The sequence below is a fragment of the Canis lupus genome, chromosome 33, assembly GCF_048164855.1.
Source record: "Canis lupus baileyi chromosome 33, mCanLup2.hap1, whole genome shotgun sequence".
In the NCBI taxonomy this organism is placed as follows: Eukaryota; Metazoa; Chordata; class Mammalia; order Carnivora; family Canidae; genus Canis; species Canis lupus.
Window position 1 is genome coordinate 23,650,627 of NC_132870.1, and position 23,589 is coordinate 23,674,215.

The 23,589-nt window shown below is 35.6% G+C and overlaps 1 protein-coding gene and 1 long non-coding RNA gene across 9 annotated transcripts in view; one reads left to right on the forward strand and one right to left on the reverse strand.

Annotated features, from left to right (window-relative positions):
• BANK1 (B cell scaffold protein with ankyrin repeats 1) overlaps positions 1-23,589 on the forward strand; it is a 287,136-nt gene that overhangs the window by 250,717 nt on the left and 12,830 nt on the right. For all 5 annotated transcript variants that reach the window (XM_072810740.1, XM_072810741.1, XM_072810738.1 and 2 more), the window contains one exon: positions 11,811-11,876. In XM_072810740.1, the coding sequence (XP_072666841.1) occupies positions 11,811-11,876 (66 nt within the window). The remainder of the gene's footprint in view (positions 1-11,810; positions 11,877-23,589) is intronic.
• The window catches only part of LOC140623956 (uncharacterized), a 135,072-nt gene that overhangs the window by 2,106 nt on the left and 109,377 nt on the right, over positions 1-23,589 (reverse strand). The window lies entirely within an intron of this gene.

A 23,589-nucleotide genomic window follows, 5' to 3' on the forward strand; every position in this document is an offset into this window, starting at 1 on the left:
CATAGTGTCTTAGAGATGATTTTTATTTATCAGTACATTGCATACATGTGCACTGAGTGCTTTTTTGGACTAACATACCATCCCAGAGGCTGAGAAAATGGGATAAAACAATTTCTTCATTCTTGAAGAGTTCCTTGTGGACAGATATGCAAATAAATATAAATATCCAGAGTACAAGGGGACACTTTATTAGAGATTTTTTTAACAAAATGTTTGGGGGTTAACTAAAGCTGAGAACCAATAGGTGATACATTCAAACAATTTAAACCAAGTACACAAACAGAGCATTTAAATATAAACCACAAACCTACCCAACAAAGCAATTACTCGTCTGTGCTTAGTATGTTCAAAAGAAACCATTCAATCGCTTAAGCATTATGTATTAGAAATTTGTACAAAAGGGGCACCTGGGGGGCTCAGGGGTTGAGCATCTGCCTTTGGCTCAGGTTGTGGTCCTGGGGTTCTGGGATCAAGTCCCACATCAGGCTCCTGGCAGGGAGCCTGCTTCTCCCTCTGTCTATGTCTCTGCCTCTCTCTCTTCTTCTCTCTGTGTGTCTCTCATGAATAAAAAAATAAAATCTTAAAAAAAAAAAAGAAATTTGTACAAGAAAATTTAGCAAGTATATGTAAGTATCAGTGCACAATATATTTACTCAACAGTGATCTGCTGCTGATAATGTTCAAGAAACTATTTAAAATCAGAAAATAACAAATTAATAAATGTGTCAGCTGAAATAAAATGGCAACTGGAATAATTATCTAGATTATTAAGGCAGGGAATAGCTATAATTAGAAATTCTTAGATTGTCTAATATAGTGACTTCTAGTTTGCTACTAGCTCTTAGGCAGGGATACTATCTCCCACTAAATATTTTTTAAAGACAGAATATAGATACAGCTCAACACAAGAATTTAGTTGTATTAAAGAAATTTCAAAACAAAACAAAACAAAAAAAAAGAAATTTCTACAGTGGCACTTTGTCCTCTACATCCCAATCCTTGGAGAATTCTCAGGACCACAAGTAGAGACTCCCATATTGGGGTGTTTTGTTTTTTGCTTTTTATCTTCCCATTCTTCTATCGGCTGTCATATTCTTATTTTCCATGAACTCTTTCTTGTTCTCTATTTGTTTTCTTTTTTTACATCATTATTATCTCTTCTTTGGCAGTGCTGAGGGCAGTATAATTCATTTTCTTTCATTTTGCTTTGATTTTTCAGATTTCTGTGATTTTAATTTTTCTGCAGTTTTCATATTATTTCTGTTTTCTTAGTTTGCTGTTTATGCTGTCTAGAATGCTTAATACTTCCATCAAATATCTTAGCTGTGCTTTTATGTGTAAGAATGAAGCACCAAAAACCTAAAAGGAAACTCAACTTGTTAACTGTGGACTACATTGTAGGGTAATGGGGAGGTAACCAAATTTTGCATTGAATTACCCCACATTAGTTTATTTAGATCTATTTTCCTATGCTTTTCAGTTTACCTAGAATAAAATCCAAAACTCCAACCTACTGTATATATCTGGTTGCTGTAACTTTGAGAGATCAGAGCATGGGAAGAAGACTGGGAAATTTCACCATTTAGAATGCACAATTCAAGTCCCTTTGTTCAGTCCAGTGTATAACTCCTGGGCTCATGGTGCCTCATGTTTCATGGCCAGAACTGCTTTATTCTTTCTCCAAAAAATAAACCTTCCATCCTGGCCAGTTGCCTCAGTTCATTAGAGAAGGAATTTGGACTATGACTGCTTTAGACTTACAGCTAATCTCATGTTAAATAAGAGAATTGTGATGATTTTTCACTTAATTCATTTATTTATTAATTACATAAAGATTTATTGAGTACCAGGTGATAAAATCTCTGTGTGTTAAGTAAATACCTTACATGTCAATGGTACATTTGTCATACACACACACGCATGCATACATATACACACACACTTGCATACACACACATACATATATGCAGGAACTCTAAAAAATCTTAGAAATCTTGAGTTTCTAAGAAATTTTAAAAGCTATTTATCTTACCTACTTATTGCACATTTGACACCCTTCAGCATTTATAAGAAATCTTTCTAATTCAATTACATAACATAAATTACTCTCACTACATTCATGTTATATGCAGACAGCAACCAGTGTTATAATATGCAGGATTTTTGTTTTCATATTTTTTGCAGTTAAGTATATAAAAGCAGTTACAGGTTTTGGCTCCATGTCCCAACTCAATAGCAAAATCTGAACTGTAAATGAGGTCACCAAAGTTCCTTTCCATTATTTCTTCCTTTCCTTTTTCACTGGGATATACTTGCTTGCCTCTTCCTTTTATGTTATTGATTGTTGACCATTCTGTTCCCACATTAGGAAAAATTGTCTCATGAGCTAATTCTTTCTTGATGTTCTTTGCATTTCACAGGGTAAAAGTCTTCCATCACATCTTTCCTCTTTTTTTTTTTTTTTCATAGCTCAGGCAGCTGTATTAAATAATATTGCCATCATTTCCCAGAAAGTCATCCATTCAATTAGAAGAGCATTAATTTGCCCCCACTCTTGCCGGAACACAGAAGTAGTAGAGGATGTTGGCACATCCAGAATATGTTAATGTAGCCAAAAAAGAAGAGTGTAGAATAGGAGATGGAAGAGGAATGAAAGATGCAGAATTCCAACTACTTCAGAAATGCAAGGAAGTACTGGTAAGGAGACTAGGCAAATAAACCAGAGAGATACAGGAAAATCATGTTGGTTTTTTGCAAGATAGTAGAAAACGTGTGTATTGGTGTCCACCCCCAGATCCTGGCACAGAGCTCCTGAAACCTTGGTAACTTCCTGGATGACAAGGAGTGTTTTTTGCTCTAATGAGGCAACTTTGAATAGGCTTTTGAATGGCTCCTGGATGAGGGTTGGTCATCAAATACACCAAGCCATGATAGAGGCTTAGAATCTTCAGCCCCAGACCCCCATTTTCTTGAGAAGGGAGAAGGGCTGAACACAAACTTCTTGGTCAATAGTACCTATGTGAGGAGGGCTCCATAAAATCCTAATAATAGGGGATTCCCAGAGATTCCATGTTGCCAAACAGATCCACACAGGAAGGATGGCATACTCCAACTCACCCATTATGCAACCCCCCTCACACACACACACCTCCCCTCTGTCAACCATCAGTTTGTTCTCTATATTTACAAGTCTGATTCTTTTTGTTCATTCATTTTTTTTAGATTCCACATATGAGTGAAATCATACAGTATTTGTTTTAACAGTTAAACCATCCTATGTTTGAAGTACTACTAATGTGAAAAGGGGAATTCATACAAAATGGGACAAAGTTCTAGGATATATATTGACATAGAGTTAAGCAGTTTAACCACTTTCACACAGCATAACATAGCAGAAAGGGATTCTATTTCCACCATTGCCCCCAGAAATATAACTTATTAATGCAAAACTAAACCCAGGGTTCATTTTATTAAGAGCTGTGTTTCTGATTGTTTATTTCATTCCTGTTATACTAAGCCTAATTTTGGGTGAGCAACCACAAAAAGAATAATTCATTTTTCTTAAATGAAAGGTTTTTGAAGTCCACATGCTTTCAGATGTTGCATTCTCTCCCACCTTTTTCTCCCTATGATATGGCAAAGGATCATTCATTAAGTTTTAAGAATATGGAGGAATTAATATGGATTTACAGTCCTCCTTAATGACAGAATTGTTGATTAAGACTAATCAAGGAAGAAAATGAACATTTTGGTAGTGCATATAGATTGGTAGTAAAAGAATATCCATAAATCATGCAAAGAGATGACTGCCTATTGGGGAAACTTTTGCAGCATGAATGGTCAATTTCTTTTTTTTCCCCTCACACAATTAGTAGAACCAAGATCCTTCAGAGTCTGTGTTGCTGGTTTTGGGGTAGAATGTAATTTCCCTTTCCATTTTCAATTGCTACTGAGTTGCCCTTGGCATTTTGCAGAGCAACAAAGTTGTATATGACCTTTTTGAGAGCTACTCAACTACTGGGGCCCTAAAATGTCAAGTACAACTCAGTTGCTCTCAGAAATTTTCCACTTGCAATTCATTTATACTTGAAATTGATCACATACAATGTAATTGAAATGCAAACAGAAAAAAAGACCTTGTAAAATCTCTTAGGAAAATTAATCTGTATCATTGTATATGTAACAGAATAGAATGGTCTCTGTCCTCATTAGTGAAGAAATGTGGTCAAATGGATTAAAGTGGGCCTTAGGTCAACTGCCTTGGATCCTACTCTCTGGCAGGGTGACCTTGTCCGAGCCATTTAGCTTCAGGACTTAGTATGTATATCACAGGTGCTTTCAGAACAGAGGGGACATATTTATTCCATTTGTAAACCCAATGTCCCTGTATACCCCCCTGAGATTCTCTGCCGCTCCCCTTTCCTTGATAAGGTGCTGGTACAACTGTTCAGACCTGTGCTCTCACTATCCTTCAGAAGGAATCAAGCCTGGCTATGTAACCCAGGGTTTTTGATTGGTTCTTTTTGTCTTTCTCACAATAGCATATCACAGAAACATTGAATTAAACCTATGAAGGGCTTTACTGACCATCTGTTAGAGTGTTGGCATAATAATGAAGAACTTTTCCAGCCTCATCTTCCAGAAATTCAATTCCTTCATGTTAGTGAAGGGAGAAAGAGTAATCAACTGTGGTGTAAATTGACATCAAAAGATTTATGTTACATGTGAAAATAAATGCAAATATTATCAAGTGCTTCAATTTTCATTCAACAGCAGAGTGAGTTCTGGTCTTTCTCCCCTTAAATTTTGATGCTTATAGCATCTCTGTTAAATATCTCTTTAGTAATAAATTTAATTGGCCTAGAATACTAGTTCTTAACTGGTGATGATTTGCCTCCCAGGAGACATTTGGCAATGTTTAGGGACATTTTCAGTTATAACCACTAGGACAGCACTAATGGCATCTAGTGTACAGAGGAAGGGGTACCACTAATCCTTCCTACAAGGCACAAGAAAGGCCCCTCATGAATAATTACCCAGTTCAAAACGTCAATAGTGCCAAGGCTGAGAAACCATGACATAGGTTGTGCCCATTGTTAAGACAAAGTAAACATCTGAATAGAATACTTCAGAGAATGGTCATTTGAACATTAAATCATAGATGTATCAAATAGCTACCCACACAAGTTGTCTTTTTTCTCACATTAGATTTCCTAAATTCACAATATTTTTTCACCAGCACTTTCAGTGTGTATATCTTTTTTCCTCTAAATATGTAGCAGTTGGAGAAAAATAAGATGTTCTGTGGGGTTGGCTCACTGAGAAGAACCTCCTCTGAGGGATTGGCAGCATGGTGGAATAAAATTCATGAAGACTGTGAAACTGGATGAAACAGAATTTGAATCATGACTTAGCCACTTAAAAGTTGTGTGGCTTTGTACAACTTACATAGTCTTACTTCATTAAAAAAATAAAGAATGATAAAACTTCCTGCATAGAGTTATTCATGGGAATTGAAATGACACATGTACAGTAGCTAGCACAGAGTGGGATGCAAAAATGGTATGAAGGAGAGTATTCTGTATACACGGACATGAGATAGGACTTGCTAGATCTTTTCAGTCGTTGTGTTTTTTGCTTCTTGCCTGTGTTTCATATGCCAATATATCATCTTGCACGACTTTTTCAAGGTATTTATTAACTATCAATACTGAACACTACATAGAACAAGTGGGACAGCCCTGTCCTTTTAGAGTTTTCAATCTGCATTTCTATAGTTTGAGTCTTAATAGCAAAATTAGTATTTAATGTCTGTTAAAGTAAGCATGACCAGGTCCAATGGTTACCTCTTAAGATAGCAACATTTCCTAATAAAGGGATAAAAAGAGAAGTCACAGAAATTCTTTTGGGTAATCACCAACCATGAACCAAAAGATGAACTCATCATAGTTTCTAGTGTATTATAGAGGCTTCTCAACAACCCAAACCATTTCTCTTAAAAAAACAAAAGGAAAATTACTAGGATGTTACTGGAGTAATATCTTCATTTATATCATCATTGAATACAAATGGTAAAAAAAAAAAAAAAAAAAAAAAATCAGCCAGTGAACCTAAATGAAGTCATATGGGAGGAGATAAATCCCCAGTCCAGGGCTATGCAAGCAACAGGTGTTCAATACATGTTGCCTGCCTGGTAACAAGACGAAGGAGGACCTGTCTGCCCAGTCATGAATTGGAGATTTCACTAATAAACTCGTTGCAAATGGCCTCAAGCTCTAATTACACAGAATTCCATAAACCAACTGCTCTGTCTTTTGAAGTGTCTCAACTTCCTGAATAAGAAACATTTCTAGAATAGAAATATTCTTATTTGCATCAAAGGAATAAATATGCAAATAAAAACAGTTTATATTCTACTCTAGTAAAAATTAATTTCCTTAGACACGGAAAACATAACTTATAGTAAGGTTTTCTGTTTGGGAAGAAAATTTTTATGGGAACATTATTAGACTTAAAGTTTCCATTACAAATTGGAAAGAAAATTCATGCTTTCTCCTTAGGAGAAAATTGATATTGCCATTGAATTAGAGTGTTTATGCCATTTTCCTTCTGGTAGTTTATATGATTTCCAACTTTCCTTCCCTACCAATCTCAGAGGTAAGCTTAAACACTTCAGTGACCTCCTGTGTGCTAATTGACCATTTGCAGTATTCTCTTTAAAAAAAAAAAAAAGAATAGCACAACTCCTGACTACATATATCTCCCAGGCAGTAAACTAGTTTTGGATGGACAGCCTTCATAGCATGTGGCTGATGTGACTATCTGTGGCCATGCCAACCCTAATGTGCCTATTCAAATGTGGTGGCCTATATTTGATAAATTTGTTTAAATTAATAACCTATAACTATTGCTAACAAAATGCAATGATGGTTTTAAGCCAATTACAGTGGTCAATTTGCAAAGAAGCTACATCTCTCCTCTGAGCTTCAGTTTGATTAGCCAGTGTGACTTCTGATATGATTGAATATTCTCTTAACCTGTTTTTGCTGGTTAGACAAAGGAGCTGTTTACACATTGTGGTTTGGTTTGGTTTCGTTTCGTTTTTACCTCATGCTACCTTTTTGTTATTACCTTTCACAGGGTAATATTGGGGGAACAAGGTAGGAAGAGTAAGTCTACTAGAGTCAAGTTACCACCCTAGCCTCCCTGATTGTTTTTTCTCATCTCTATCTTCTTTCATTAGTAAGCACTCATGACACATTTGACCTTTGCTTAAATGAAAACATCAAAATGGAGGACAGTATGGAAACTCTGATTGGGTCTTACTTGCCTTTGCCTAACACTGTAGTTGATAACACAGTTAGTAACCTAATGAAAGTTTATTGAATGAATAATAAACACACAGCTGCAACCTGTACAATATCATTCCCTGAGAACCCAGAGCACAATACAAATCTGTATACTTTTTTATATCAAATCTCTAGTTTCAAGAATAATCTTCAGTGATAGCTCTAAACATTTTGTTTGCACTTCTAATGGGCATAGGACATCAAGGGGTTTGTTGTTTATAAGCCACATCTTTATGAATGCATTTGGCTATTGCACGGACTTTCCATTAACTTAGCCACTTACAAAGAAATTCCAAATAAGTTTTGTCAGATGTTTTAAAGAAGGTGGTTTTGGAAGGGTCCCTTCACTTAAAATAGGCCACAAATGAAGTTGCATGAAGAATATTTTTGCAAAAGCAACCTAGGAAGACAAATAGTGCCAGAGAATTTGTTATATTTCACCTTCTCCTCCTCCTCTGTTCTTCTGATAGTTCTGCTTTGCTTAATGTTTTGAATATTTAATACTATGCTAATTTTTCCATTTAGTGTCATTTCTATTCTAGAGAAAATTTTATAGAAGTTGTTCTGCCAATATTTAAGATAAATGGGGATGGTATTTGGGACGTTTGTATTGTTTGAGATTATTTTGAACCGCATAAATTGTTTTTCTTTCCCTGTGGACTTTTTTTAGCGTTTAAATGTAGTGACAACTACTAATAATGTATTCATTTTCCTTTCTTCTCAAATTCCAATTTTAGGTAGGAAGAGAAAAATAAGATTTCACTCGGGCAGAGTCATCCAAGTTGATGTATGTCATAATTGCCTTAATAGCATTTTTTGAACATTGATGAAGTAAAATATGATTGTAAAAAATAGTGTCCTGTAAGAATTCAAACACATTAGGGACAAAATCACCTCCATATTTTATAAAAAATTACCTTGGTCTATGATTTAACTTTCTAGTTTTTCTATTATTCTAAGCTCTCGGTACAAATAATCTCTTCCACAAAACAGAGCCTCCTATTTAAATTCATGCTTAAGAATTTATCCAGCACTATTGAGCCTGGAGTGACTTGAAAAATAAGAATTGGTAGCATCTTAAAATGTCAGAGCTAAGTGGGACATCAGAAATGATCTCATCTGAGCTCCACCTTTATCAGCAAGGAAATAAAGGCCCAGGCAGGAAAACCATTTTCTCATGTCACATATGTTAACATTAAAACAAAACTATACTCTTTCCATTGTGCCACGTTGGTTAGCATTCTGGCATATATGCATTGGGTTTATTTGTTTTCTCCAATTTCTGTATGTTTAAAACAGACTCTCATCTTACCACAAATCTTGTACAAAAGTATATACAATATAAAGCTGAGTGACCCATAACTCAATGTTCAATTCTCAGGATATCATGGATTTTGCATTTACCTCTTATAAAGGTTTGTGTCAGTGAGCATGGTAAATAGAAAGTATATAAAGCCCTTTAGAACAAAAGTATTAGTAGTAAATGTTAAATGTTTCAGCTAATTATTAACTGTAAAAAACTGAAAAATTAGAGAATTCTGACATTTTCTATCTATCCTTTTCCTAAGGCTAACAGAGTATGTTTACTTTGTTATGCATGTTAGAGTCAGTGATCATTTTGATGGACTAGCTCATCATGAGACAAGTTAATATAGGTCTTTTTCCAAGATTACCTCATATTCAAAAACACCTCCTAACTTCCATAGCATTGAGAAAATAGTGTGTTTGTCAATGTGCTAATTGCGTCTTTGTAAAGAAATAAGGATTGTGTGTAAGTGGAAGGAAGGGACCAGTTGAAATGCATGCAGGTGAAGGTAAATTAAGAGAGAATTTCAAGAGAGATTATCCAGGTAGAAAGGGTCTTTGTACTGTGGGTGTGATGTGCTGCACACCCTGCCTTTAAAAAGTTCTGTTGTGAGCACTTTGATAACCATCCTTCTCAGACACCCAACTCCCCTCCCAGTCTTCTGTCAGATCCCAAGACTCTTCCAACTAGAAGCCCTGGTGAAATCTCAATAAGAAATAAATGTACTGTTTATAATTCTAAGGCTAGAAACTGAAAGAGAATGTTGACTTTGTAGTGTTTACTGCATTTCATACACACTAGGCACTTGTCAGCAAAACCACATATAAAATGTAAAGTGATTTTTAACAAAGTAATGCCAAAAATCTGGAAAAACCAATTCCAAGTACAGCTTCAAAATGCAACATAATCGTTAATTCCAAGTGCAGCTTCAAAATGCAACATAATCGTTAAAATCAATCGATCGATGTACTTTATATTTGGAGAATTTGTTGTCTGGATTTATCTTTGGATTCAGATTATTTTCCATATTAATGATGGCAGACTACAGATTTTTTTTTGTCTTAGATATTTTCAGTTATTATCTTAGTATCAGCAAAAAAAGAAAAAGCACACAAAGACTCTGCCTGTTATTAAAATTCAAAAGTGTTTCATTTTTTCAAGACTTTTTAGAGCTAGCCAATGGAAAAAAAAATCAAGCACCACTTGTAAAAATTTTTCTAATATCCTAAAATATATTCACATACCATACATCCATTATTATATTTTATTTAAGGAAAAGTATAAACCACAAACCCAGAACTTGCCATTAAGCTATATTTAGCATGTTTTCCAAATACTAATTTGAAGCAGAAAATTGATTTTCAACCAGAAATGTTATTTCATGTGTATAATTTTTCTTATACACATCATACTTTGAAAATATATTTGCTTTTCCTGTTTGAAAGAGGACAGTACTCTTTCTCTTGACAATACTGACAAACTGCATATGCTTAATAATAATTTTGATGTGATAGGATTTGGAGCAATTTTTTAAAAATATTTTATTTATTTATTCATGAGAGACACAGAGAGAGAGGCAGAGACACAGGGAGAGGGAGAAGCAGGCTCCACGCAGGGATCCTGATGTGGGACTTGATCTGGGGACTCCAGGATCACGCCCTGAGCCAAAGGCAGACGCTCGACCCACTGAGCCACTCAGGCACCCCTGGAGCAATTTTTTAAGTTAAAATAAAAATGTCATCTGGATTAAACACAGGTATGACCTTGACAATAGATTAATCTAAAGAATATTAAAACTAAAGATGAAAAATATAAGTCAACTTCTAGGCTGCATCTTTCTATTTTTTAAAATTTATTTGAGAAAGCACTGATCAGGGAGCCTGACATGGGGCTCAATCTCAGGACCCTGAGATCAGTACCTGAGCCAACGGCAGAAGCTTAACTGACTGAGCCACCCAGGCACTCTGGGCTACATCTTCCAATCAGAGTGGCCAAGCACCATCCAGCTGGACGGCGCTCTCCCTCCCACATGCCACAGCTGGATTGTCCCAGGAGAGTCTGGTGAGCTGCTAAGGGAAACCAGAGACTCAACAATGCTGGGAATGCTCAAAGGTTCTTTTGGTTCCCCTCCTTCTATCTTCTTCTTTATCTTTAAAAGGAAATAGTTATGGAAGAGAAGAGGCAGCAGTGCTGTGGAGAACCAAGCAATAGATCAAAGTTAAAGGCTTGAGGCTCTAAATCACGTTCTCTACTAACAACAGTTCTGGGATCATTGCGAAATTACTTAGCCCTTTTACAAGTTAGTAAAACCTCCACCTCCCTCACTTTAAGCATATGAGGTTGGACTAAATCTCCAAGACCTCTAGCAGTTCCCAAACCCTGTAATTCAGACTACCCATAAAAAATAATGGAACAAACTCTGGGATGTTCAATTTCTAAAGTCAAGTTGTAAAAGGTATAGGCTTTTTCATTAACAAATGCCAGAAGCTATACGGAACTTTGTGGGTGCTCAATAAATATTAAACAATGAATTTTATCTTTCATCTGCAAAATGGGATGAGTAATGCTGACTTGTCTCACAGAATTTCATGCGAGAAATAATAAATGAGAACAAAGCACTTTTCAGATAATGAAGTAATTCGAATACGCTGCTTTAATAGGTCTGAGGTCTAGCTAGATGATGCAAGAATAAAGTGTCTTTTTCATTATCACATCTGTGAAATACAGCAGTCTTTTCATCTGTTTAAGAAGAAATAGTCATTATCCTTGCTTATCACCAGAAAGTCAGCATGAGTAATTTCTGTGCAAATGGAATTTTGCATGTGATTTTAACATTTATCACTTTTAACAAAGTGCACCTTTTATATATACCTGATATCAGAATGGAATCATATCTTGATTTAAACAGTTTAACAAGGTGTTCCATCAGCATTGCACTGTTCCGCCTAAAGAAAATGCTTTTTGAAATAACTGATGATAAGCTGTGCAAATGAGAAAATTGTAAATTTAATGATCCTCCTACTCAAAAATAATACAATTCAAGACTTGCTACTAAGGAAAATGAGGTATCACACTCTAGTTTCCTAGAGACTTCCACAGTTTGTTCTTTTTTATGTTTGTGTTCAATAAATACTATGCACTATTTTTTTTTACAGTGTTTCAACAAAAGACAGCTAGAAGACAATCTGATGGTGACAAGTTCCATGGTCCTAAAAGACAAGGTACTGACATGAACTTCAGTTTATTTAATAATCTCTAAGTGAGATTTAAAGAAGTCTTATAAATAATGAATAAGGTCTCCAAGGATAGAAGTAAATAATTTTGTGCCTGATTAGTTTTACTCTTAAACTAGTGTCTTGCCCAAATATAATTTTGTCTTAAGATTAATACAAGAAAATTATTTCAAATAATAAAGGCAAGAAATAGCCTTGTGAGAATGTTTATGATGATGTTGATGATATTATTACCAGGGCTCTAGGAAGGTCAAATAAAACAAATTCTCTAACATGCATGGAGACCAGGCTTTCACAGACTCTTAGAGAGAGGCTTCTGGAGTTTAAGTTGGGAGGGTTGGGGGCAAGGGGACAGATGATTGATTCCCCCAAAGAAGGGAACCAGCATGGGATTTCTGTACTCTGCATTGAACTCCAATCAGAGATTGTACCCTTGTCTCACTATTCTCTTGCCCTCAGCACTTGATCTAGCATTTTTTTGGAACACTTGTTTGTCATGCAGAAAAGAACTTAAAACTGTAGCTCCAGAGACATCACACATAGTAGAAAAATTTTCCTCTCGCTCTACAAAGAGGACACTGTCTCAAGTTTTCCCTAACATATCTGGTTCCTGTTGAAAAGAGAAACTCTAGCAGGTTGTTTATTATTATTCTTTCCCCTGATAATAAGAGCTTGGTTAAAGTTCAAAAATCAAAAACAAAAGGTGACAGATGTAGAAGGCTGGCTCTGATAATCAATGAACACGTGCAGATGCTTTTAACCTCAACGCACCATTGAAATAACTTCAATCCAAAACAGCACTGCCTTGAAATCGCTACCAGAAAATTATTGAGAGAGATACTAAAATAAAACCAAGAGGTTATCTCACAGCAGGTGGTGTTTCATGGCTAAACACCTAGCCAGTGTCCCTTTGTGCCATCATAGAGATGGTTAGGCACCCCTTGCCCCCACTCCTTACCTCACCAAGCTACTAAATACACAATCTCAGTAGAACTGCTCCTAGGACATCATGGATTATCCTCAAGCAAAGGTATGTCCTTAAATGGGTGTTCTTCATCTATCACTTCAAGTGGCACTTCCCATGGCAGCAAGGTTGTACTTAGATCATCCTTCCAATTAAGTACATGATGCTTGAATGCAGCACATCATGAAGCTGAATTTCTGGCCCTGAACACATAGATATACTGCCCACGAATTTACATGCAAAAAAAGAAAACCTTCTATTTGACAACCTTCCATTTCTAGTGATTTCATAATTTCAGGGGAAAGATTTCTCTTTTTAAGTCTACTATTATCCTTCCACTGAACCTTTACCTCTCTCAAGATATAAGTGCAGACTTCCATATGAGATCATTCTACAATTAGAATCAAACAGTTCCTGAGGAATTAACAAAGTAGAGATTATTCCTACTAGGACTCCCCATATACCTCACAGAATTTTGGAAAGAATATAGAGAAAAGATGCTTTGAGCACTTTAGGAGAAAATTTCCCTGAAGCATTTTGAAATAAATTACTCAATTATCATGTTTTAATTAAGTTCTGCTAGAGTTGTGGGGAAAAGTGAAGAAGGCCACCAGAGATGAAGGAAAGTGACAAATAGCAAGAGGAGCGAAGAGATCCTTGGAATTCTTGATCTTACCAATTGTCCTCTGGCTACTTCCAAAGAGCCACATAAGGAAAGGCTGCTAGTTTCTATTAAGCCTAGAAGAGACCAATTATTCTTCTACTGTATATACAGAAAAATAGTCCATTCTGTACCCAGAAAAAAATGGAGGGGAGAATAGTGAAAGGAAACTAGAACTTAATTATGAAATATTTTATTGGGCTAATATTTGCCTATACCATATTACCTAACTTGTTTCATTAAGATCAAGGATAAGTAGATTTTTAATATCCTTTCAGGGCTAGAATACTGAAAATCTTACTCATTTTGTATGAATTTTTTTCTCTTGCTATTTCGATCTGACTTATTGATGATGTTTTAGATTAGTCACCTTAGAGCAATTTCCCTAGATTCCTTTAACCCTGCATATCAGTAATTCTGTAGAACAGAAAAGAATATTATTCTACTTGCAAGGAAAAGAGGAACATTAAACCTTGTGAAATGTTGAAAAACATCCCCGATTACTGTAATCTGCAGGGAAATCAGAATCTATTATGAGAACAGAAGAGATCATTAAAAATAATTGGGAAGATTGTAAAATTAAAGATTTTACCTTTTTCTTTACTCTGTCCAATCATTTTTCTCTAAACTTTTTCATATCTTTATGACCATCCAGTCCATGGGACATCATGGGTGATCAAAACTGCTTAATCCTGAAGTAATGATTACTCTTTAACTATCCTGGGATTTCATAGTATAATAGAAAAAGCAGTACCTTTTTTTGAACCAAAAAAAGGGGAGTTGTTTTATGAAATGTTTGTCAGAATCAAGATTTTCTAAAGGACTAGACATGTTCTCTAAGGAAGGTTAAAGAAATCATTTCATTCTTTCACTATATGCTAGAATAAAAAGGGATTACAAAAGCCAACTACTTTCCCTCTGAAATTCTAAGTGTTTCAGATGCCCTACATTCAAGACTGCCAAGGGATTGCCAGGAAGTTACATTATTGCTAAGTCAAGGAATTTTCTTGAGGAACAGAAAAAATTAATTGGCACCATTTTCATGGAAACTTAACAGATTTCTTCAACTCAATTTTCACATCCTGAAAAAATATAGGGAAAATGGTGAGGACTTTGGATCACAGATAAAAGTTTCCATCAAAATACAGTTATAAAATCTGTTTTCCTGAGTTGGTTTTGAACTTGGAAAATGCCAAAGTGGTATTGCAGAATATGCTGCTAGCACATCTCTCCCACCCCTTCCCAAAACTGAGCTTCACAGGGTGGTAGAGGGTTTGTTCATCAACACTGCAAGCCAGAGAACTGAATTTTGTCAGTAGAGTTTGGAGTTGATCAGAGTTTTGAAGTCTGAGTCATGTTAATGATGCTCATAGAGGACTGATTTGTAACCCTTAATTTCAGTCTATTAAGTCTATACTAGAGGAAGATTCCTTCCCAGTTACTAGAATGCTTGGATTCATTAGACCCCTGACAAATAATAAATTTTCTTTTTTTTTTCAAATAATAAATTTTCTATGAAATATTATTAGTAATTAGAAGACCACTAAGTGAACATGATCAAGTGAAAGAGGGCTGGAGGAACGTAAGGGCTGGTTCTTCAAAGAAATGGAAATATCTGGTTAATTTTCCCTGCCTTATATGTTCATATAATAGTCTTGGTTCAAGACTACTCATATCTCCCATACTCATTACACTTTTTTCCCTCTCTGTTATATCTTTTTCTTGGACTATGTCAAGGGGCCTTTTCTATCCTCACTGGAATCATCTGCATATCATTAACATAGTCTTACCTCAAATATGATACATGGCAACTGATGAGGTTTAGCATTCCTACCATTCTGAACTTCCCTGTGATTATGGGTCACATCCACAAATCTCAGTCACACAATTAAGTAACGAATCTCATCAAGGATGTGCTGCTGCTTTCACTCTTGGAAGATAAACCGTTTCTTTGGGGTTAGGTGGGAGGTAAGGGGAGCACATTCACCCTAGCCGGCTGCCTATATTAGTGACTATATTAGTGACTCCCAACCCTAGATGAGTATAAGAATTATTTGTGGAGCTTCTAAAATTTGGTTGCCTAAGTCCTACCTTAGACATGACTAAAAATGGAACACATCAGAATATTAATGAGCCATAAACTCAAAACCAGCATGCAAAAGACAAAATATAACCAAGAGTAACTTTTTTGAAGGCCATATTGTGTCAAATTTGACTGCTAACTATGTTTTATTTCAAAAATAGTCTATACAATATAATTTTATTTTTTGCCATGTTTTAACCATGCTTAAATCCATGTTTCACATAAAAATTCAAATCTCCAACCACTCCTTATTATATTATGGTATCATTTGCTACAAATGACTTCTGCCGTTATCATTTGTTAACGTGTTTTCCATGTTGTTTTCTTACATCTGAGGCATATTCCCCCAAACTCATAATTCTACAAAAGGGGAAAAAATAGAAGATATATCAAGAGAATCATGTCAATAAAAACATGAAGGAAACATTTATTTTTGATAATGGAAACTATTCACGTGGGTTTAATATGCAGCCACTAAATCTTCTCTGCTAAGTAACTATCTACCTGGCCTTAAGTATAGTCTCTGACCACTGACTCTTCAATACAGACTGAAAAGTCATTGTTGGCTGGTCTTTTCAGAGGGTATGAATGCTCAGGGGAAAGATACAGTCAGGGAAAATATCTTGTTTGTGTTCTCCAAGTGCCTAGTGCTGCAGAAGTCTGATAAATGTTAAACAACAGAATTTTCTCTAAGTTGGAGGCCCGGAGAAATGTAGACATAGATGGTATCGCCCTTACATAGAGGAAAATAGAATGCTTGTCTCTGAAGTATTTTCATCAGGCTGTTTTTGCTAGCAGTAGATATATTAAAGAGAAAAGAGGGGGGATTATCAAAATGTGGTTATTTGAACTCCATAAAAGAATAATGGCCTCAGTTCTCTTTTTCAGTATAACTTACATTTCCATGTTCACAAAAGTCTTTTCATTAAAGTCATACCTGGGAAAACTTGTGTGATAACTGAGTTCTTGTCTGAAATGGTGATGTGTGAACAGCCCATAGTAGAAAGTAAAGAGGAGGGATTTAATGTTACACTTTGCCTCCTGAGACACTCCCCATAAAGCTCTGTGATGGAGGGATGGTATGCTCAAGAAGAATTCTGTTAGTAATTGAGGTGGGGAGTTCGATGCCTACAGACCAATCAGTATATAGCACCAAGGAATCATGTTTTACCTGTATGTGGCAAAGCTGCAGTAACAAAACCTGCTAACCTCCAGGATCCTCAGCTGTGAATTTCAACTATCAAAGTCCTCTACAACCTAGAGCAGGGAACAAAATTTGACTGAGCACAAGGAATAGAAGCAAAGGATAAATAGACACTAAATCTCTTGGTGAACATGATTCTACAGATGTGTTCCCTTTCAAGAAGGATTGAGGAAGAGTACAAATAAATAATATGAGAACTTCAAAAACCACTCCAGAGAAAAGGAAGGATAATTTGATCATGAAGACTCAGGATAATTATACTTTCATAAATGATTTGTTTAATGAGTAAGTTTGTCAAACACCAAGTGATCAAAATATAGGTAATGGGAAATACATTCACACATACAATAAGAACATTTCAACTAACAATTTCTAATTTTTTAAATCTTAGGCTTTTAAAAGTATTTTACCTGTTTTAAAAATATTGTAAGGCAGTAAAGAAGTAGAGATTATTTTGAATTTTCATTTATTACATTTAAGCTGAACTATTCGATCTTCAGGTACAGCACCTGACACCTATACAAAAGCCAAAAAATAGAATTTCAGAAAACTGTGAACTCATAAACAAATTGAAAACATAGGGAAGAAACAGCAGCAGAAATTCTGGGGTCAATATCAGGCTAAGATGAAAGCAAAATACATGAAAGACATTTTAGGTAAGAGGGTAGGATGATAGGAAACATATGACATGAAGAGATCTAGTGACAAAAGGAAGCATGATAAAAATAAAATAAACTTAAGCTAATAATTCAGTAGCAAATGAAAATCCACCTTGATCACAACAAAAAGGAGTGTTGGTGAATAAAAATCAGTTATTGAAGTTGAGAACATAATTGGAGAAGGATTTTTTCTCAATACCAGGAAGGACTAAAAACAGATGATATGGAGAAGAGAGATCCAACTCATGTATATAGGTTTGGTTGGGTTTTTTTAAATAAAATATAAATACAATCAATGACGTAGCTAAACAAAGCTTTGGAGAACAGAGAAGTGAAGGGCTACATGGGCTCCCTGTGACCCAGAAAACAATGAGGAACTATACTCACCTTTATTTTTTTTTTAAGATTTTATTCATTTATTCATGAGAGACACAGAGAGAGAGGCAGACACAGGCAGAGGGAGAAGCTCCATGTAGGGAGACTTAATCCCTGGACCCCAGGATCACACCATGAGCCAAAGGCAGACACTCAACAACTAGCCACCCAGACATCTCAGATTTTTCTATTTTAAAAAGAATCAAAATCACTTTTAAAAATTAGAGAATCTGTGTAACAAAAATTTGAGGTAATGAACTAAACAATTTATTAGGAAAAGATCGCAACTTAAGAAATTTATTTAGTCTGGCTTTTCATTCATGTAAGAAGAAAACAGATACAGTTTTTGGATACCCCGGGTTTTAGAAAAGATGTAATTTCTGTGTACATCATGAAAGTATTACCCAAAATATATTCTAAGTAAATGAGAGACTAAACAAAGTAAAATGCTCAAAGAGAACTTATGGTATTAAAGAATTTGTGGTGAAAAATGAATTCAGTAAAACATGGAATTGCATTTAAGTAATTATTGTAAATTTATTTATAAAATGTGATTGTGAAATATTGATGAGAAAAATAGGTAATACAGCAAATCATAATTTTATTGCAATATTCTGGGTCTGATGCTCAAATAATATAAAATCCTTTAAGAATTAGAAGAAAATCTGAAATTAAAATTGTTCCCTTTCACTCATGACTTAGTAATAAAAATATATATATATAAGGTAAACAGTTTATTTTATAATAAAGTATATAAACTTTTTATATAAAAATATATATTAATTTATAATTAAAATTAAAAATTTAAATTTAAATTTAAATATATAATTAAAAATTATATATATTTATATATATAAAGTATATAAACTTTTTATATTTATATAAATAAAGTAATAAACTCTGAAGTTTATTTTATAATAAAATATGTACCTTCCAAATCACTTAATATTATATTTATATGCGTGTATGTGTTCATATGTATACATATACTTGTATAGTCTGTATAACAAGTCAGAAACTAGTATTTTTAGCACATGGAAAATTATTAAGAGAAAACATGAGGGGTAGGAGGGATTTGGGCTAAGCTGGCCTAACAGTATTCCTGCTGAAGGCAGAGCCAGGTGATCAAATATCACTTAGGGGTTGATGGAAGGTAAAGGAACCCAAGCAGATACTGAAGGTCATCAGATATGGAGGGTGGGGGAGTCAGAGTACATTAATGTAGCAGGATTCTTAGGAAAATTGAACAATACAAAGACAGACCTGGAAGTACAAACAGTGAAGCATAATTGGGAAGAGGACTCAGAGAGGCCGACTCAAGTTAGGTCAGGGGAGGAACTCTGGCAATACAATATACAGCCTTAAGTTTAAGAAATGGGGATACTTTGTTTGGAATTTACATATAATTCAGTATTCCAGGTATCTCCTAATTCACTCACATAGCCCAGAGTTAATTTTCCTCCTAGGTCCTTAGTTATGGAACAAAAAAATAACTTCAGACGTAAATCTTGGCCACTGGGTTTTTAAGTTCTGTTACTGGCAAGTCCTTTCCAATTACAAAATAATTTGGTGAGATGGTACAGCATGGTATGACATTGGTACAGCATATCTGGCATGGCTTGGAATGGTATGTATTCCATGGGAAAGCCTATTAGCAAAGTGGGAGAAAGTTTCTTACTGTAAAAACAATATAGGGTCACCTGGGTGGCCCAGTCAGTTAAGCGTCTGCCTTTAGGTCAGGTCATGATCTCCTGGGATCCAGCCCCACATCTAGCTCCCTGCTCAGCAGGGAGTCTGCTTCTCTCTCCCTCTGCCCCTCCCCCTGCTCCTTCTCTCTCTCTCTCTCTCTATCAAGTAATACAATCTTTTAAAAAATGTTTTTAAATACAGTATTATCACAGAAAGCTGATAATTAGAAAAAAGTAATCTGATACTATCACAATAGAACAACTTATATCATCTTAAGATAATTTCCCTCCATGCTTTATTTTATGAACATTTATATCACTAAAATTTTACTATGTATACAAATTTGCATTCTTCTTCTGTACTCATCATTATGTAAGTACTTCTTATGTTACCACATGGTCTTTTCTTTCACATGGTCTTTTAATTATTGTGTTTATTTTAATGGCTACTTAATATTTATTGAGTAAATATTTCATAAAGTAAATTTTGTTGTTTAGCAATCAAGTTGTTTCCTTTCAAATTTTCAGTAAAAAATGCTCTTCCAAAAAAAAAAAAAAAAAAAAATTGCTCTTCCAGCCAGTCACTCAGTAATAGAAATAACTTCATGAAAAGCTCGGTTCACTTTCATATCTCATCTGAAGATTCATACACTCACCACAAAGGTGTTACTTGATGTTATGTAACCAATATTTGATCAAATAGAAAATCTTGTAACGAGAAACTGATCCAAAATAGTAATAGAAGTAATTAAAACTCTAGAAACTATAGTTTGTCTTAAAGCTTTTACATTAAGAGACCAAGAGTCTGGAATATGTACAGTTAGCAAACTGACGAATGCTTTTCAACAAAAATCCTGTTAAAATCATACTAAATTTCCTGAAAATAAACTAATAATAAATATAAATTTGGGGAGGAAAGAAAAAAACTTTCCATCCCACATAAAACAGTAATCTAAATGCATTACAGCAATTTTGCACACCCTACAAAAAATAACAGGTTGTACGTTTTGGGTTGACTAGTCTACCCTCAGGAGAAAAGATAATAAAATGCCTAAATCATTTTGTTTTGCAACTTGTCATGGCTAATATTAATTTATCAAGACAATTGCTTCAAACTTTTTAGTGAGCTGGGTGGTGGGTGAGTAAAAGCAGAAGTATGTAAACTTAGTCTAATTGTAAACAGCTCACTTCCAGAACTTGCTGTCTAGAAAACCCCCGCTGCTCCTAACTTTTGTTCTTTTGTTCTCTCTGCACAACCACGCAAGACGGAGCTCCACGCCCTCAAAAAAAGTCATCTTACTTATATTTTAGTGGTGAGAATTTAAAAGATGAAGGGATAATTGAAATGAATACTGTTAAGATGATTCAGTATTTTTCTTGAATTCAGCTAAACCTGCACATAGAGCAAAACAAGCTGATATGGTTTTCCGGGAACTTTCCTTGAGACGACTTCACACAAAAACAGAAAATCCAGCTTCATAGGTTACTTGAAATAAAAAACGCATTCATCCTTAGTCAAAGGAATGATACAAGAGAGTTGTTAGTTAAGTTTTAGCTATTAAATGATGAAGCTAAACCTCCATACTCTGGCAGGAATGGCCCGTAGAATTCTTTTGCTAACTGCACCTCCCAGGTTGGAGTAGGGTAGGGAGGCCTATAAAAAGCAAATGGTATAAGAAGCAAGATCTCAATTGTTATCTGTTTTTTGGCTGCTGAACCAGTGAGCCCTCTGGCTGACTTTTGCTTCTCCAATTCTCCTGGGATTTCATGCTCCGTCATCCCTGAAGAAAAAGATTTAGAGTGAGGAATCTGTTGACATCTTGTTAGCTCTGGAGAATAGAACTTCTGAAGAGAAAAGACAAGCCAAGAAAACCCCCATAGGAATCGGAATGATTGGCCATGGAGCAATTTTATGTGTATGTGAATATTTTTAGAAAGGAACCCTCTCTCTGTCCCTGTTCCAAGATTACCTGCTAGAATCCTTCTCAAAACCAAGAATGCCATTAAAGGTCATTCCAAGACAGCCCCCAGGCTCAAGTCCCCTGGAAATACTTACAACCTGCTATGAAGTACTTGAAATGCTTCTTTTCCAGACTAACCAATCTGAACATTATCAATGAATCCTTATTACTGTAAAATTTGAGGGGCACCTGGGTGGCTCAGTCAGCATCCGGCTCTTGATTTCAGCTCAGGCCATAATCTCAGCTCATGTCATGATCTTAGGGTCATGGGATCAAACTCTATATTGAGATCTCCCTCTCTCACTGTCCCTCCCCCCACTACGCATATGCTGTTTGTGTGTGTGTCTGTCTGTCTGCCTCTCAAATAAATAAATAAATATTTTTTAAAATGTGAATGCCCTCCATTTCCTAAATTCTTATCTGTCTGATCTAGTGACAGTCTAATTGATCTGTTTCTCTCTTGAAGATGGGTTCCCAGTAGTGAGAAATTCTTTTTTTTTAAATTTTTTATTGGAGTTCAATTTGCCAACATATAGCATAACATCCAGTGTTCATTCTGCCAAGTGCCCCCTCACTGCCCATCACCCAGTCACCCCAACCCCCCACCCACCTCCCCTTCCACTACCCCTTGTTCATTTCCCAGAGTTAGGTATCTTTCATGTTTTGTCACCCTCACTGATATTTGCACTCATTTTCTCTCCTTTCCCTTTATTCCCTTTCACTAATTTTTATATTCCCCAAATGAATGAGACCATATAATGTTTGTCCTTCTCCGATTGACTTATTTCACTCAGCATAATACCCTCCGGTTCCATCCACGTCGAAGCAAATGGTGGGTATTTGTCGTTTCTAATGGCTGAGGAATATTCCATTGTATACATAAACCACATCTTCTTTATCCATTCATCTTTCGATGGACACCGAGGCTCCTTCCACAGTTTGGCTATTGTGGACATTGTTGCTAGAAACATCGGGGTGCAGGTGTCCCAGCGTTTCACTGCATCTGTATCTTTGGGGTAAATCCCCAGCAGTGCAATTGCTGGGTCGTAGGGCAGGTCTATTTTTAACTCTTTGAGGAACCTCCACACAGTTTTCCAGAGTGGCTGCACCAGTTCACATTCTCACCAACAGTGCAAGAGGGTTCCCCTTTCTCCACATCCTCTCCAACATTTGTGGTTTCCTGTCTTGTTAATGTTCCCCATTCTCACTGGTGTGAGGTGGTATCTCGTTGTGGTTTTGATTTGTATTTCCCAGAGTAGTGAGCAGTTCTTCAGGGACAGCAAACCAGTACACAGCTGGACAGGAATACCTATTCTCTCATTCTAGACTCTGTTGACATATTTAGATTTGATACTGCATGAGGCATATACTGCTGAGGAGTTACCCAATCCCTCTTGAGATAATAAAATAAATATGTTGTACTTATTAAAGAAGGTACAAACTCAGATGAGTTCTGCAACCAGGCAGTTAACAAGTGTGATGTCATCTGGTGACCATAAGGAGTGACAGGGATTGAGGTAGTCTGGAGAGCACAGAGCATCCTTAAGGGTATGCAGCCTTTTTTATGTCTTTAAACACTACATTGGACAAATAAAGCACTGAATTCACCCATGGTCTGTGGTTTGCTGCTACTGTACCTTGGACTGGTCTATGGTGTGGCATTAGCTGCAGCACATGGGAAATTGGACCATCCAATGTTCTTATTGCGCTGAGAAAAATAAACTCTTTTGGAAAGAGAATAGTTTGTTACAAAATGAGCAGCAATTGCTTATTTTAAATCTTTTAGGAGTAAAGTTGTCAATGTTCCTAAAAATCTCATGATACTTGGATGTTGGTTAGGATCTCTCTTCCCAAAGCTACAGAGATTATGTTTATTCCACAAATGTTTATCATTGATAATAATGTTAATCTTTATTTAACTTACTGCATGACAGGCACTATGCTAAGTATTTTGTGCATGTGATAAAAAATAATCCTCACAAAAAGAACATGAAATTTTTCTACTGCCCACGACTAGTACAATGCAGAAATTTACTACTGTTCTTTCTCTGTTTGTCCCTTTTTCTTTCCTCAGTGATGACACACATTCTTTATGCCCATAACACT